Below are 18,192 nucleotides of genomic sequence, written 5' to 3'. Positions count from 1 at the left end.
TGTAAAATTCGTGTGAGATTAGGAATCACTGTATTAGGTTTTGTTTAATAGGTGATCAGTGATAAACATAAGTGATAAACCTTAATTTAAGGCGGCACTTAATGGTAATGTTGGTTGCAGAATGGTATCAAGCACAGTTTAAGGTGGAAAGTGTCTCAGAAATGTATTCTCAATTTAAGGTGAGGGCAAAAAAGCACTCCAGTGTAATTATAGTGCCATTTAATGTGGAACAGAGTGCTGCACCACTAGTAATTAGTAATTCTGGCTAGGATTTTTTTGTTATTTGCAAGACAAACCTTGTTTTTCGCATTTAAAATGGTATCATTACCCATCAGGAATTTTTAACAGATGTTTGCAGTGAAACCGCTAACTGTTTCATGTCTTGAACCAAAAAGAACATAATACTAATTCTACACTGATGCTAATAACCTCTGAACTAGCTTTCACTTGAGTTTATTTATGTTTTTGATTCTATTCCATGAAAGCAAATTTTTAAAACTTATTTTTTTTATTCTTGAACCATATCTAAGTATGTCCTGCCCAGCCGACCACATCCAGCTAATGAAGGGCTAGATAATTAGCTGACGAGTTAGTTGTATTAGGTGTTTTAGAGCAAGCAACGCCTGAAGAGTTTAGAGACAGTGGATCCCCAAGAGTAGAGTTGGGGAGTTTAGAGAGAACCAGGACTCTCTCTCCATGCACGAGTGGAATATCAACTTGCTCTGCAGAAACATATGGTAAAGTGCTTCATTAGCTCAGAGAGAGAAAATAGAGAATGTTCTCCCCTCTCCTTTCGCTGGTGTAAATGCGTGCAGTGCGTACCAAAGAAATCCTCATTAGTGTGAACAGAGATATCTTCGAGCAACTTTCTTGATTGAAAACACACCGTTTGTGATGGGTCTTGTCTTCTTCGATAAAGCCGGGGTTGCGGCTGTCGTCACAGTACAGAGTAGCCGCCATGTTGGGCACCTACTTATTACTCAGACACACCTCAAATAAAACCTGTGATAATGTAATTGGATTATTGTTTTTGTCAACACTTTTAGTCCTCATTTAGATGTTAAGAAATACAAGTGTGGATCCCTGACCAAATTATCCGTGTCACGTTTGTAAACTGAGCTCTGTTCGTCGGTCGGTCAGTGGAGGAGTTCGGGCCGTGTCCCAAAGTAGCGCTATACTTGCTACATAGTGCACATAACAGATAATCAAACTAATAATACGGACTGTAGTAAGATGCTAATTCGACAGGGAAACGTCATCCTTCATTTTTGACATACAACGTGCTCCCTGAGTGCAGACACTGTGCCCTACGGAGGGTGTAGGGAGACATTTGGAATTCAGCCTCTGCTTTGCTGCAGCATGGAAACAACTCTCACTGATCACAATTTAGACAAGAGAACTACTTTATTAAACTTTATACCAAACCAAAGGAATGATTTAAGCAGACAATTGCGATAAAACCTTATCCTCCAAGAACTTATTCCACTCTTAAAATGCAGGGACATCGGGATCAGATTATTCACCTGTAAACAGGGGGAAAACGTTGAGACATAGGAATATGTTGCTTGTGTCTATAGTCTCTTACGCACTAAAATATAACACGAGTGAAATAAGACAATTACTGAATCTTGTGTATGATCTGTGTGTGAATAACTCACTCAGATTCAGACAGAGGAGCAGTGAAATGCATTAGAGTCTGATGCTAACAGTGTTCCATTAGATCATATGATGAAAGTGCTAATATGGCTAACAGAAAATAATGGTCTTTTTCTCCTCATTATGCTGCACAGTGGGATCCTTTACCCCCTCTGATGCAAACAGGCAGTGGGCATCTGTGCTTCCGAGTGCTGTGAGACTCTCTCCAGTGCAGGGAGTGGAGCTGGGTATGAGATAACTCTATCCATCTTTCCCATCTGTTTACATTAGTGCTGGGCTCTAAATCCAGACAATCGGTCCCCAGTAAGGCACCCAAAAAATAGTCATCTGACTACAACCCACGGATAGCTCAAATCTAAAATCATAGCTACTGATTCAGTATCTGATGCAAAGTCAGTCCATACTTGCTTAAATTATTTCTTTTGTGGAAGGGATGGCTCAGATCTGTTTGATGTCTTTATCGCTCACCTATTTGTTTTTGTGCAGCGCCCTTGATGATGCAGATCTTTTGATATTTGCTCAAACCACCTCCGATGGCAAATTCATATGGCATTCACTACCAGCATCCGAACCCCTCTTTTTTTCCACCTCAATTACATCCATCCAATCACACATCCATCCTGAAATAGCTTATTTATTTCCCATCTTCCCTTGCTGTGTATTTTATCACAGGGCCTCAGCAGAGAGAGAGAGAGGGAGAGGGAGAGAAAGAGTCGGGGAGAACAGAGGAACTCTGATAGAGCTCTATCTGTAATTGTAATCTCAGGCTTGACATCTCTCTGCATGTAAAGCCATTAAGAGAAGTGTGCTCGCTGAGCCCACACCAGGCCAGGGGCTCAGGTAATTTCCAGCGAGGCCTCAGTGAACGGAGCGAGGAGATTTTTATCCTCTGCTCTCAACGTCGCTCTTCCTGTCCTAACGGCTGTGAGCGAGAGGAAGGCCAGGATAAGAGAGAATTAGGAACAGGATTAGGGCTGTGTTGTCTGTGTGCTTATGAGTGTTTGCTTATCGCTTCTTTTCTTTTCTTCTCGTTCTTTTCTTTTTTCTTTTTTTTTGAGCATTCCAAAGGTGTGCTCAGTTAGCTTTGAATAGCTTAGCTTTTGGTTCATGACGTATTTCTTAATTTGGGAACGTGTGATGAAATTGTTGAGGCTAGGGATACATTTGGTGATGCATATTTGACTTCACAACAATTCTGTTTCTGTTTTTTATGGGAGTTCAGTGCATCATGGTATATTTATAGAGATGTGAACAGAGCATCAATTTATGATGCAGTATGATATTCTATTTATCACATAGCAGCTCCATTACACTCCTCAACTATATACACTACTAAAATACTAAAAACAAAAAAGTTTATATATCCTCGCTGTTGGATAGTAATAAGATAGAAAATAGTAATATACAGTATTATGTAAAACGATTGAATTGCAAATAATGTGTTTTTAATTGGGCAGCGACAACATGAAAATATACCTGGCATTTTAGTTTGAAAAAACATTAGGTGCATTTCTAATGGTATATTAGTATAAATAATTATAATTTACTCCTCACAGACAGTCACCCGGAGGAAACCCATGCAGAGACAGAGAGAACACACCACACTCCTCACAGACAGTCACCCGGAGGAAACCCACTCAGACACAGAGAGAACACACCACACTCCTCACAGACAGTCACCCGGAGGAAACCCACGCAGACACAGAGAGAACACACCACACTCCTCACAGACAGTCACCCGGAGGAAACCCACGCAGACACAGAGAGAACACACCACACTCCTCACAGACAGTCACCTGGAGGAAACCCACGCAGACACAGAGAGAACACACCACACTCCTCACAGACAGTCACCCGGAGGAAACCCACGCAGACACAGAGAGAACACACCACACTCCTCACAGACAGTCACCCGGAGGAAACCCACGCAGACACAGGGAGAACACACCACACTCCTCACAGACAGTCACCCGGAGGAAACCCACACGGACACAGAGAGAACACACCACACTCCTTCAAATCATCAACACAATGCTCAGCCAATATGGTATTTTTGTCCATTACCTTTTTTATTATTATTATTATTATTATTATCGTTACACTTATATAGCGCCTTTCTAGACACCCAAGGACGCTTTACAATCTACACTGCTCAGAACGCTCAATTCACACACACACACTGGCGAGACCTGTTTTAAGGGGCTGCAAAACATGGTACTATAATATTCATTCATTCATTCATAGTCTGTAACCGCTTATCCAGTTCAGGGCCGCGGTACTATAATATTGATCTGTATATATTTTAGGTTTCTACTATGATTGCATGTGTCGAGCTCTGTAAATTCCAGCCTGTACCCGTGAGGTGAAACTTCCTTGCTACAAAATATTCCACAGTCAGTCAACTGTCAGTGGTATTATAACAAAATGGAAGCCATTTGGAACAACAGCAGCTCGGCCACAAAGTGGTAGGCCACATAAAATGACAGCGCAGGGTCAGCGGATGCTGAGGCACAGTGTGCTGAGGTTGCCAACTTTCTGCAGAGTCGATCACTACAGAGTCGACCTCCAAACTTTTTGTGGCGTTCAGATTAGCTCAAGAACAGGGAGTAGAGAGCTTCATGGAATGGGTTTCCATGTCCGAGCAGCGGTATCCAAGCCTTACCTCACCAAGTGCAATTCAAAGCATCAAATAGAGTGGTCAAATAGAGAATAAAGCATGCTGCCACTGGACTCCTGCTGTGACAAATCGCTGGAAACTAGGCAGGAACACACAGGACAGGGTGTCAGTCTATCACAGAGCCTCTCACACTCATACCTATGGAAACTTTTGAGTAGGCTGTCCGCCTACCAAGGTGTGTTTCTGGATGGAGGGCCTATATCCACACAGACACAGAGAGAACACACCAAAGAGAAATCTGGAGCTGTGTGTCAGTGACACTACCTGAATCCTTATCAAACAGTAATTATACGAATTAACATTAGCTAAAATAATATAATACACAAAAATACCTTTTACATATTGATATCAGGCCCCAGTCTCTATGACCCTGGGTCAAAGCTCCCAACTGCCGATCAAACTTGATCCAGAATAACTCTCTAACTAAGTTAATTTCAGCAAGAGTTATGCTGTTGTTCCATTCCAGCAGGACGTAGCTTGAAGGCAAATCAGCTGGCCTTGTCACAGAGCCAGAAGTCAGTGGTCTCTTGGTTCCCGCCTGTTCCCTCAGCACCCTCTGTCCTGGTGACCCGATGGCCTTCACAAACACACAGACGCAGTGAAAGCAGTAAATAATTATTTTATTTTGGCACACACACACAGCCTCATATTGTCCTCCTCCAAACAGCAGTGGCACTGCGTACTGTGGGTAATCAGTCTGATTATTAAGTGCTAATTTATTGCATGGCTGGGAGCTATGTGTTAAATAAATGCGTCGGAGTAAATAAGTGCCGGGGAATCGGAATGAGCCTCAATGCAGGATCAGATGGCAACCCAGCACATCCAGCCTAGAGGGGATGGCAGAGTGTAAACAGTCACCGCAGGACACAACAGATGCACTGTATTTTTGTGTGTTTGTGTGTCTAAGAAGGGGACTAGGAGATGTTTATCGCAGTACTCACTAGAACTGCATTTACAAGTAGTGGCTGTGTACGTTTCTTAAAAGCTAAGCACCAGCGATATGAAAGTGTCATACAAATAAATACAGTGGAATTTGAGTTCCTAACTTGTTTATTGATCATCAGAAAACATGTTATTTCTTACTAATTCAAGGAATAAGGTTTAAAAGACCGTTGGTCCCCCCCCAACGGTGTTGGGAAACTCTAATAGGCGTCTTGCCTGTGACGTAGACGGTGGACAACAACTCTAGAAGCTGCACTTAATTTAATGCAAAATGAGGAAAAGGTGTGTTGTTTTTGGCTGCAATCATTCAATGTACAGTGGGACATCTGTGAACAAATGACCCAAAGATCCCAAAATATCCAGAAAATGGACTAAATTTGTCCACTTTAAACGGGCACTTTGGAAAGGACCATCCGCTCACTCCGTTATCTGTAGCTCATTTCACTGGCGCTTTTCCAACAATATGGGCATGTAAGGACACCAACGAAAGGTGTTCAAGAGCCTCTGTAACATGGAGGTAAACAGGGTAAGGACACTCACTTCGCCTGTTTTAGTTGGTGTTAGTTAACGTTAGCTTGACTCGCTAAACTCGGTGGCTCAGATTATACTCGGCTACGTAGCTGCATTACGGAGGTTTATAGTGTCGGATGAATTCGAGTTCGACTTCCATCACATTTACAAGAATAACTGTACCTCTAAATTTGAGTTTAGCTTATTGCTAGGCTATTGTCATGAATAATGTTGGTTATTTAGCTAGATACTGTCATAACAGTCAGTCATAACGGTGTTTTACTGCGGCGTTGTTCAGCTGTTGTCCACCAGTGACGTCACGGTTGCGTTCGAGAATTTCCGTAGAGAGCTCGGGTTTTTCCGTCAATTTAATAAAATTGTCAGTTTTAAAGCAAATTAAGCTGCTGTTTTCATTTTAATTCATACTTATATCTGTCAGTCACTACAACATTGTGAAATATTCATGGAGGTCCATTAAGTGGTGCTTAGTCTTTAAGAGAAAATAAGTGTAATAGGCTGTGCACTGCCAGAGCAATGTTTTGAATTTACATGATTGCATTGCTAAGAATATAATGATATCCCTTGACGCACTTTTTAAACCAACATTGCTATAAATATTAAAGCAATGCATTATGTACACAAGAAAGTTTTAAAGCCGTTTTTGGTATAACATAATTGTCATTAAAAACTTAATCATTCTCCCGCTCTTTCACCATTTTATGGTAACGTTATGGCACTTGTGTAGTGTTAAACACGACAATTGTCGTTTTCTTCAACCAACAGTAAAAATACCTAATAATTAAGGATTTTGAAAAAGAAGGAATTTTTTATCAAGGAAAAAGTGCTGCAAAATCATGTGCATTGATTTGTTCTGTTCTTTGGGATAAAATTATATCCAAAAATACATGTGTTTTGTTTAGATTTAAAGATTTAAAAGTTAGCGACTGTGAACGTAGCTTACTATGACTTAATCATTTTTTTGTCATTATTAATACTACATGAGTTACCATAAAATGACAGATAAGCAAAAGAATGTTTGAATTTAGAATTACAATGATGTAATACACAAAAAACTTTAAAGCAACACTGTTACTTAAAATTACAGTTTCAAAATCATTGTGTTTCTTCATTGATCAGTAAAAGGGAGAATATCACTGCTACTCTGGGCTCAACCAGAGCAGGTATGATTGGGGTGTTGGATCATTCTCAGTGCTTCAAATACACTGATGAGGTGGTGTGTTAGTGTGTGTTGTGCTGATACAAGTGGATCAGACACAGCATTGTTGCTGGAGTTTTTAACATGTTTCAGAAAGCAGCGTTAATGTAAATGTATGTGAAAGATGGATAGATTTATCTCATACAAAACTCTCCTCCCTGCGCTGGAGAGAGACTCACAGCACTCAGAAGCAGAGACACCCACCACCTCTTAGCATCAGAGGGGGTAAAGGATCACACAGTGTTAGCCTTGTTAGCATTTACATTACAGTGGCTAATAGTAAACAGTTAGCATGATAGACTCCAATATATTTCTCTGCTCTTGTGACCGAATCCGAGTGAGATATTCACGTACAGACCTTATACAAGCTTCAGTAATTGTCCTATTTCACTCATGTTTTGTTTCAGCCGGTACGAGACTACAACACAAGACACACACTTTGGTCTCATTACAGGGTAAATAATCTGATCCCCCTGAAAGTGGCGACTGCCTGTCTACATGATACCTCTGTTTTAACTTAAAGTTTAATAAAGCAGTTCTCCTTGTCTGAAAGTGTGAGTGACACCGCAGCGAAGCCAAGACCGAATCCCAAATGTCCCCCTACACCCTACATAGGGCACAGTGTAGGTCATAGAGTAAGGGTTTCCGCACTCAATGTGTCTAATTACTGTCTGGGTGCAGAACAGCTATGTTGATTATCTATGATGTGCCCTCTGTAGGGAGAATTGCCCGAGCTCCACCCGACCGACTGCCAGAGTCGAACAGAGCTCTATTTAAAAACGTGGCATGAATACATTTGAATTTCTAAACAAGGACTGAAAGTGTTGAAAGAAACTATAAAACTCTATAGACGTCACTCCGTGTTTATTTGAGTTGTGTGTCTGAGTAATGAGTAAGGACCTGACATGACGTACTTACTCATCTTTTTAATAGGTTATTACAACATGATAAACCGCACTGTCACAAAGCACACGTCATTTCAGACAGGTTCCATAAACAACTGCAATGCAATTCATTGGCCTCCTCTCATCACTAGAACACCTCTGGGTTGGAGGTAGAATGTGAGATTTGCAGCATGAATGTGCAACAGGCAAAATCTACAGCAATGATGTGATGCAATCATGTCAGCACGGATGAGAATCTCATAAGGAATGTTTCCAGCACCTTGTTAAGTCCACGCTGTGAATAATTCAGGCTGTTCTGAAAGCAGTGGGGGTCAAAATGGCTTTCCTAAATGGCCAGTTAGTACTTTTTTTTTTTCATTTGTCGTCCAGAAATGATGTACACCTTTGAATCAAGTAAATTTAGCGCATCCGGTGAAGGATGTAGCAAACTGAGCGTTCCCAATAAATGAGCTGGTTACACATGAAGATCACAGTGCTGTCATGTTTAGAACGTGATCAGTGTGCAGTTCGCATTGTATTTGCCATTCAATAAACCTCTAGGACATCAAGACGACCTGCTAATTGGACCCCGATACTCCACTTAGTTGCAGATCTGTCAGTTTCCCTTCTGTCTGCCCAGCCAGCCTCCACTCACTTCTCATCTGCCTTCCACCTGTCACAGTTTCTCTCCTTCCATTCTGTAAGTGTGCTTGGTTATAGTCTCTCTCTCTCTCTCTGTCACACACACACACACACACACCAAATGTTATTTATGGCATGCATAGTGCAGAGCAGGGATCATTTCTAGACTTATCATTGTAATTCATGCTCTGTGTGTATTATCTGCCTGTTTCAGATCCCAAGCAGAGAACAGCACGCCCATCAGATTGGCTTTGTCACAACTAAGAATTAAAGGAGAATAAAGAAAGAATGACAAGTGCTGTGTAGTCAAGAGACCGGATTTTGTGTGTGTGTGTGTGTGTGTGTGTGTATGTGTATGCACATGTGTCGGTTTTGAGACTGGAGGAATGAAAGAGAGACTGTAAGCAAATGTTTGTGCATGTGTCATACTGTCAGGGCACAGACATCCTGACTTGTTTCACCCTCTGCTTTTTTTTGGAGTTTTCTATAATATATTTTTAAAACCTTATTTTTATTAAAAGATGGTCGAAGCTTTGGCCTAAAATAATCTCCCTCCATAGACATTTACAATAGTTATATACGCAATATTAACTGCTGCAGCTTAGCTTTACTATTAGATTTCTTACTTTTTCCATGTATAGTAAAGCTAAGCTGCAGCAGTTACTGGAAGAGACACACTACCAGTAACCAAAGACACAGCCGTCATTCCTTAAACTTGTAAAAATACCCACCAGAGCTTCCAGATAAGCACAAGATTTGTCTTCAGAAACTGGCATTTCATTCATTCATTATCTGTAACCCCTTATCCAGTTCAGGGTCGCAGTGTGTCCAGAGCCTACCTGGAATCATTGGGCGCAAGGCGGGAATACACCCTGGAGGGGGCGCCAGTCCTTCACAGGGCGTCACACACACTCACACATTCACACCTACGGACATTTTCGAGTCGCCAATCCACCTACAAACGTGTGTTTTTGGACTGTGGGAAGTGACACAGACAGTCACCCGGAGGAAACCCACGCAGACACAGGGAGAACACGCCACACTCCTCACAGACAGTCACCCGGAGGAAACCCACGCAGACACAGGGAGAACACGCCACACTCCTCACAGACAGTCACCCGGAGCGGGAACCGAACCCACAACTGTGGGTCCCTGGAGCTGTGTGACTGCGACACTAACCTGCTGCGCCACCGTGCCGCCCAGAAACTGGCATTTGCAGTATGCCAAGTCAACAAATCACCGAATCTACATCTTAATAGTGCATTATTTATTTCCAATACAACACTGTTTATATTTATTCATATGTGGGAGTCTGTAATGTAGTCCTAGCTGGATGCATACAGTGTTGTTCTGTGACTTATGTAATTCACTACATAGAGAATGAGACACTTTAGCTTCTTTTTAATGGCTTATTTTTATTGTACTTAATTCTATATTGTCATTATTTTATATGTAAATACCAACATACACTGAACAATCACTAGATTACGAACACTTACCTACGCTCACTTTTCATTTTATCAACTCTACTGACCGTACAGGAGCACTTTGCATTTCTACAATTACAGAATTACTGCATCATTTCTTACCTCCATTTCACCCTGCACTTCAATGGTCAGGACCCACACAGAGCAGGTATGATACGGGAGGTGGATCATTCTCAACGCTGCAGTGACACTGACATCAGCATGCAGACACCCATGCTTGCTAGCATCCTGCTCAGAGGGATGAGGGTAGATGGGGCCATCCTACAGATCCAGGGTGGGAGACCAGTTTTTCCCTCTAGCACCCCTCTTTCATCTGCTTAGGCTACTGCTCCACCCGGTGCAGTCTTGTCACAAAATACATTTCTGTACATGTGGGGCCAACTGAAGTAGTGCATAATATGTTAGTGCTGTGTTGCTTTTTGGAAAAGTTTGAATTTTGAAGTGCTTTTATTTGGGTCACAGCTTTTTTTTTTTACTGGCGTCTGCTGTCATTGAAATGCTGAAGATTTATTACAACCTTGATCTAGTAATTATGCACACAATTAAAAGCATATTTCCAGATGTGACATTAAGGTCAAGAAGTCCAAAGTCAACTACCCACCAGCGTTTCCTTTAATAACCAATTGCTGTTTTTTTTTTTTTTTTTTTTTCCCCATATTTAAGCCAGCTTTCCCTGGTCCTTATCACATGAGTTCCATGTGTGCTGTCACATTGTGCAGTGCTTGGCCTGGTCAAACAGAAGATTCAGCCGGGACCCGATTACCTTCCACCAGCCTATTAATTAACCGTGTGAAACATTCCGCGGTTAACTTGATTATGAGAAATGATTCCAAACCACCTATTCATTTCATTGACACCCAATTTGCACCGTTGGAATGAAAACCACTGCAGAATACCGATTTGCTTTTTCTGGACGTTCCTAGTTTAGAATGTTATTTGGGGGATGAACAACAGCCCATGGCAGAATGGTTTGTGTTTTATATTACTGTAAATAATGTTATTGGTGTGGTTTATATTCAGTGCACAGTAAATAGCAGTACAAACCCAATTCCAAAATGGTTAGTATATATGCATTAAAAAAAGGGAAATCTGTCATTTGTTAAATCACTTGAACCTTTGTGTCCCTGATAAACGGACAAAGAAAACATTTTCAGTGTTTGAAAAGGCAAACGTTATTGTAGTTTTTAATTAATTAATAAACAAATGTATACGTTGATGTCTACAGCACACTCAAAAATGCTGGGACAGACCGTGCTTACCACTGGGTTGCATCACTTTATCTTTTAATTATACTTCATAATAATTTGGGAATTAAAGGTGTTTTTTGCAATTTGTTTTTGTAATTTTGCAAATACAATCTTTGCCCATTCTTGCCGTAATCTAGATAGTGGTCACCATTGTCTGATAGGAGATATAACGTCTATGAAGCAGCGCTGTTGTAACTCCTGCAGAATGAAGCCTGAAAAATACGTGTCATCTTTATGGCAGCATATGTCTCTCCAAAATACCAATATAAGACTCCACATCAGTAGTAACTTCACATACATGAAGATCATCAGTGCACCCTTAGGCCGTCACAGATGCTGGTTTTCATTGGTAATGGTTCATCTTTGACACATAATAATTAATAATTAATTTTCCCAAAACAAGCTGAAACGTGAACTCGCTTGACCACAGAACAACTCGGTCCAATTCATCAGATGAATTTGGGCCCAAAGAACTCGTCTGCATTTCAGTGCAAAATGAATATATGGTTTCCTCTCCGCATAATACAGTTTCAGGTTGCATTTCTTGATGCAGCTGCAGACTGTGTTAAGTGTCCATGATTTTCCAGAGTATTCCGAGCCCATGTCCAAAGGGTTCCTCCAACAATACCAATACTTTCACGATATATATATAACTGCAGATGATGAATTCTGTGAATGCCCTCCATTTTGGGCAATTTCCTACAGTGAGAAATAATCCTACAATGCAATGTAATAAGTAGTATACATACGATGCAAGTACTCTAATGAATAGCTGATACCCATAATACACTAGTGTTTGGTAAAACCTCACATGCGGTTTTCGCAGTGTCCAAAATCTATACAAAATTTCACAAGTTCAGTTCCCAATAATGGTGCACTATAACACTGTAAGCCTTTGTAGATGTTCCTTTTATACAGTCTGAAAAGGAGAGGTACATTATTGATCAAGAAAATGTGTAAATGTGTTTTACAAATGTGTAAAATTCAGCGTATGAAATCAACATAGTTTAAAAATCTACAGTTATAATGGAAAACGGTATAGTTATATTCCTCAGGTAAAGGTACTGAATATGTACTTGTTAAGGTGCCACCACAGTGTGACAGTGTAATTAATCATGACCTCATCTGTTAACTGTAGAACCTTCCAGGATAGCGTTACATTTATAAACTTTTCAACAGTTGAGAGCGGTGTGTTTGTCAAATTGGGATTACAAAGTATGCAGAGCAACAGGTGCTTCTAATCGGTGTTGAACAGGCGTTTTACTAAAAGTACATTAGTATCCCTGACTGATTGCCAAGCAGGGGGACAGTTGAGCTCCTCTACGCTGCGAGTACCCAGTACAACAAGTGTTTTTTTTTTTTTATCATTTGCTGTTACATGAATATCATCGTATTTTAAACCTTATTAATGAATATGGAAGTGAATGTCAACTTCTAACATGGTGTACTCACAGAATGCTCTATTTTCTTATTCCCTCTCACTCCTTTTGCCCCTTTCAGCCTGCCTCAGGACTGGATGCTTGGGTAAGCATGGCCTTTCTGTGTGTGTTTTTCTCTCTCTCTCTCCTCCCTGTCTCATCACGTTTTCTTTTGAACACGGTGTTTTGGTTTTAGTGCATTAAGCCCTGATAGCGAGCATGCAAACCGTGTTGCAGTCCGCCGTGGCGGTTTCAGAGCTACCCAGCTAGAAAATTGCATATGATGTGCGTGCTGATGGAGGAGATTCGCAGCATGCTGCAGATAGGAGGCCGAGAAGAAGGGGGTGATTACAGCGGCCTATAATTCCGCGTCGGGCTTTGTTGCGCTCTATTGTCGGGCTGATACACTACACGCTCCGCTCTGCTGGTCAGTGTGAATGCCCACATGTGTGTAAATGCATGTTTCTGCTGACTTTAATGTTTTTTCATACGTAGATATGCAAAACGCGCAGCTAATTGCAGGGAAGGCGGAGTGGGAGGGGTCTAAGCGGTAATGTGGCTGTGGAATGGTTCCATTCTTTGGCAAACGTTTGTATCTTTTGTGCTTAGATGCAGAGTTCCTCAGTTAATTTGTGTGTGTGGAAGCATTCGTACTCGATTATGGAAATTACCACTGTGGCTGTGCACTGAGTGTCTGTCAGCACAGGCGTGTGAATCTATACTGTATTTGCGGTAACCTGCCTCGTTTACAGTGGTTCCAGGGGCACTCCCTACTGCACATGCCAAATCAGTGTGAGTGTGGGGATACACCGTACGAGAAAATCACTGCTATTACTGTCTGTCTGCGCAGATGTGGAAGCACATGCTGTGTTTGCTTTCATATGGTCCATTTACTTTTTCTGGTGCTAAAAATAAAATCCTCATTGGAGGTGTCAAAAAAAAAGGCGAGCCACATTTAAAGGCAGCGTGTACGATTTTGGGAACTGCTGTTCTCTTGGTTGGTTTGCATTCAGAAGCCCCGCGTCTTTTAAGGTGGAAGGGTAGGCTGTTTAGTTTTGTAGCAGAGTTTAGAGTCAGTTCCACCTTAAGTAAAAACTACAGCAAAATTAGTTGTTAAATAGACGAGGAAAATAACAGAGTTTATAGCCTTATAGACCAGTGGCGGATGCTGGTCTTTCAAGGAGGGGAAGCTCAATTTCGACCTACATCATAAAATGTGTGGGTTTATTTATACGTAAATTCTACCCTCCGTTCCTTTTTAAGAAAATGATCTGTGACCCTGTCGTACCAACAAGGCGTCTTTTCCAGGGACTTGACTAGTGTCCTCTCAATGGCCAGCAGAGCTAGGCTGCTTAAACGGCCTTGGCCCATGTGAAGTGTGTCCGCCTGTGAGTGCTTTGTGACGGTGGAGGGGCTCAGCAGCACCCGCTGGACAGAAACTGCGATAGAAGTCAGAAAGTGTGATAGAAGTCAGTCTCCAAACACAAGCAGCTACAAAAAACCACCAGAAATAGAAGCTCGATTTGTCACTAGTCATTTTTAACAAAGAAAATGCCGCTAAGAGGATTAAGAAAGTCCGGTTCAACTCAGAACAGAATGAAAATGTAACGCTCCCACGGCTCTTTACACCAAAGGATCGCTGATTCGCTCACTTCGCTGTCAATCAAAAAGGGATTCAGCCTCAGACAGATCATCCAATCATCATGCAGAAGCTGAGCGTCCGGGCCAGCCGAGGCCAGCCCACTGCCCCATAGACCCCCAGAGACGCTGAGCGTCCGATGGGCGGGACAAAGCCCAGCATTTATCCAATGACTCGTCTCGTTTCGCTGCACTTCGCTGCTTCGCTATTGGACTCTGTGGACACTGTTTAAAGCACTGTGAAGCTGCCGGAATGATTGAGAGGAAAGCTGCGTCTTTACCAGTGATAAGAAGCTGATTCTGAACAAAAGTTGAGTGCGTTGTAGTGCATATTTATTCAATGACATGTACACACAACAGTATATATTTGATCACTTATTTTTTGACATTTTAGGGGAAGCTGAGCTTCCCTTGCAGTCTTAGAGCAATCGCCTCTGTTATAGACACGATGATTACTAATATCGTTACTGTCTTTGGAATCTTCATCCGAGATCTGAAAAATGATTGGAGATCCTCATCAGCTCAAAAATAACTTTACGCGTCTGTCCCTGTTTTCTTACATGAATAAAGTTCTAAAAGTGTGACATGGACAGTGTTTGATAGCTTTTCCATTCACTCTCTACTCTGTGTTTTCTGTGCAGGGCAAACAGCTGGCGAAGAAGGAGGCTGAACTAAAAGCGCTAGATGCATTCTACAGGGAGCAGATTGCACAGCTAGAGAAGAAGGTTAGTGAACGTTGTGCGTGCACACACACACACAAACACACACACACGTATTCAACTCCCCTCTTTCTCAATAAATAATTAATAATAATACAGAATAAATAGATAAATAAGTTTGCAGAAACCCTTTAGAAATAGTGAATAGTAGAAAGTGTCACTCCTTTATTTTAGGGGGGAAACAAAACCAAACCCCCAAATGTTATTATTATATTTAATAAACAAACAAGGCTGCATCCTCGTATAAGGTTCACGTTCACTGGATAAACGCTGTGATCACGTACAGTTTGAACCCACCTGTTTGTTCTTCGTGATTTCTGCTCAGTGGAAAAATTCCCGAATACTACACCAGCACCAGAGCAATTTTTTTTTACCTTTACTACTCTTTAGATGGAAAACGTCCAGGGATACTTGGCTTTTACATCACATGTAATTTTATCTACCAGTCCCTGACATTTTAGACAAATAAAAGTGATGACGCTGAGCTACGAGGTCCATGCGCAGTCTTTCCGTGAACTTCAGTTTTGCGTGAAACGGTGAATCACAGAAATAAAAGCCCAATTTCTGAAGCAGTGTTATCTCCAATGAAAATTGCCTTCAAGGACATTAAAGCTCTATATCTCTATAAGTAAAGACAGTAATGTATGTGCAGTTTCAGAGCTGCTTTAAAGGAATTATTATAACTGACTTTGACATGACTCCACGTTAACTAAGATTAAAGAATAATCACGATTCAGAAACTGCGTCTGGAGGCGTTTGGAGGTGTGAAAAGAGGTGAGGATCTTACGCTATTCCTGCTCCATAGGTTGGTAATATTGACTTATATTTTGCTGTTACACATTACCTAAGGGGACGGCATGGTGGCGCAGCAGGTAGTGTCTCTGTCACAGCTCCAGGGACCTGGAGGTTGTGGGTTCGATTCCTATGTGAGGAGTGTGGTGTGTTCTCTCTGTGTCTGCGTGGGTTTCCTCCGGGTGACTATCTGTGAGGAGTGTGGTGTGTTCTCTCTGTCTGTGTGGGTTTCCTCCGGGTGACTGTCTGTGAGGAGTGTGGTGTGTTCTCCCTGTGTCTGCGTGGGTTTCCTCCGGGTGACTGTCTGTGAGGAGTGTGGTGTGTTCTCTCTGTGTCTGCGTGGGTTTCCTCCGGGTGACTGTCTGTGAGGAGTGTGGTGTGTTCTCCCTGTGTCTGCGTGGGTTTCCTCCGGGTGACTGTCTGTGAGGAGTGTGGTGTGTTCTCTCTGTGTCTGCGTGGGTTTCCTCCGGGTGACTGTCTGTGAGGAGTGTGGTGTGTTCTCCCTGTGTCTGCGTGGGTTTCCTCTGCGTGCTCTGGTTTCCTCCCACAGTCCAAAAACACACGTTGTTCGGTGGATTGGCGACTCAAAAGTGTCCGTAGGTGTGAGTGTGTGAGTGAATGTGTGAGTGTGTGTTGCCCTGTGAAGGACTGGCGCCCCCTCCTGGGTGCCCAATGATTCCAGGTAGGCTCTGGACCCACCACGACCCAGATAATGGATGGATGGATATTACTTAAGGAGGTACTGACTTTAAAATTTGGAAGGACTTTAACTGCATGAAAGTAAACACTGACCAAATGTTCTACAAAACTAAACAACTCAAGTTAAAAATAATTTAAACAAATTAAAGACTTCAAACGCGATCAAGCTACAGTTGGTTCCTTGCTCAAACATATCACTAACCTTAAAAGATGCAGAGCTTCTGAATGAATACAAACAACAGGGGGAGGGGAACAGCAGTTCTCCAGAATCATTTACTTAGCTATTAACGATATATTTTCACAGCTAAATTGTTTAATTGACTATTAGGTAGTTATTGCATAAAGCTCAACGCGAGTGACATTATCCTAGTGAATGGACCTGGAAATATCATGAATTAACATCACAATGAGTTATTTTAACTTAGTAATTCTAACCAGAGCTCACTGTAGGTAAAGTTAAACCTATTTACTTTTGTTCTCTTTCCAACGATCTGTGATGCACACATGGGATGTGTGCCAAAGTCATTTCCCAAGCCCTACCTTCAACCATCTGTCCCTTGCTAATGACTGGACAAAAATCATTATAGCCATTATGCTCCTGAAGAGGAAATCTGAAGTGCATTTGCTTCATCAGATGGGCTGCAGGGCCATGTTCCGCTGTTCGCCAGTTTCATGCGTTGACTGACCCCATTGGTGTTTAAAAAAAAATGAATAAAGTTACATTAAATGGAAAGGGCTTGCTCTGCACTGTGAGGTGCAATGGTGCAGAAAGTACTTTAGGCAAAGCCTCAGAGCCATTCAGCTATTGGCAAATGAAGTTGGCGTCGTTCTCTAAGATTTGCGATTTTCAGTCACTCCCCCCACCACCCACCCCACCATTTGCCCATCATTCGTTCTCTCTATCCTTCCCTCTTTTTTTTCCCCTCGCTCTCTCTGAGGTCTTATCGTCGGTATGCAGCAGGCAAATGGCGAGATTTTCTTTTTACCCACGTCCTCTTGGCATGCTGTTGTATACAGAGCCACCATATTACAGTGGCTCTACCAGAAGGAAGACAGTATTTGGGCTTTATTTTGATTATTCTTCTCAACTTTTTTTTTTTGCTCGGCGTGCCATGCTTCAACAACCATTTCGTATTGGTCTTTTGTGTAATTATAGAGGACCTTTATTTGACTGAGTAACATCGTAACAGGCCCCTTAATGGACTAGATCTTTCAAATCAACTATTAAACGCTGTGTAAATGGGTAGATTATTGATCAGGTGATGTACCGAGGAAGGGTTTGTAATGATATCTAAAGCTTGGGAGACACTACATGACTTTTAAAGCCAGAGCAGATTATAAACAGACTGGGTATCTCACGCTACACAACTGCTCTGTGGCGATTTGTACGGCACACCCTACACGACTGAGGATAACACACTTCACGACCCCAAACTCAGAACCAGACACGCTGCTCCTGTTCCATAGGAGACTCAGATAAATAACAATGTACAACCATTCACTGCAGTTATAGTTTGCAATGCTATTTCTGTAGATCCAAAAAATTAAATAAAAAAGTAAAAATATGGTCAAAAACGGTCAATGTAAATTCTACATACTGCAGAGGAGCTGGGGATGAGTAGAATAGCACATACTTGAGGCTACTCCACCTTAAATTGTTTAGAA

At 41.8% G+C, this 18,192-nt stretch overlaps 1 protein-coding gene across 4 annotated transcripts in view; it reads left to right on the top strand.

Annotated features, from left to right (window-relative positions):
* The window catches only part of chchd6a (coiled-coil-helix-coiled-coil-helix domain containing 6a), a 98,105-nt gene that overhangs the window by 12,043 nt on the left and 67,870 nt on the right, over nt 1-18,192 (top strand). For 2 of the 4 annotated variants that reach the window (XM_066671125.1, XM_066671126.1), the window contains exons 5-6: nt 12,762-12,785; nt 14,959-15,042. The exons of 1 other annotated variant lie outside the window; for it this stretch is intronic. In XM_066671125.1, the coding sequence (XP_066527222.1) occupies nt 12,762-12,785; nt 14,959-15,042 (108 nt within the window). The remainder of the gene's footprint in view (nt 1-12,761; nt 12,786-14,958; nt 15,043-18,192) is intronic. One more of the 4 variants, XM_066671127.1, reaches the window with a different exon arrangement.

This window comes from Hoplias malabaricus, chromosome 5 (genome assembly GCF_029633855.1).
Source record: "Hoplias malabaricus isolate fHopMal1 chromosome 5, fHopMal1.hap1, whole genome shotgun sequence".
In the NCBI taxonomy this organism is placed as follows: domain Eukaryota; kingdom Metazoa; phylum Chordata; class Actinopteri; order Characiformes; family Erythrinidae; genus Hoplias; species Hoplias malabaricus.
The sequence above is the reverse complement of the archived record's forward strand: the minus strand, read 5'-3'. Positions and strand labels throughout refer to the sequence as shown.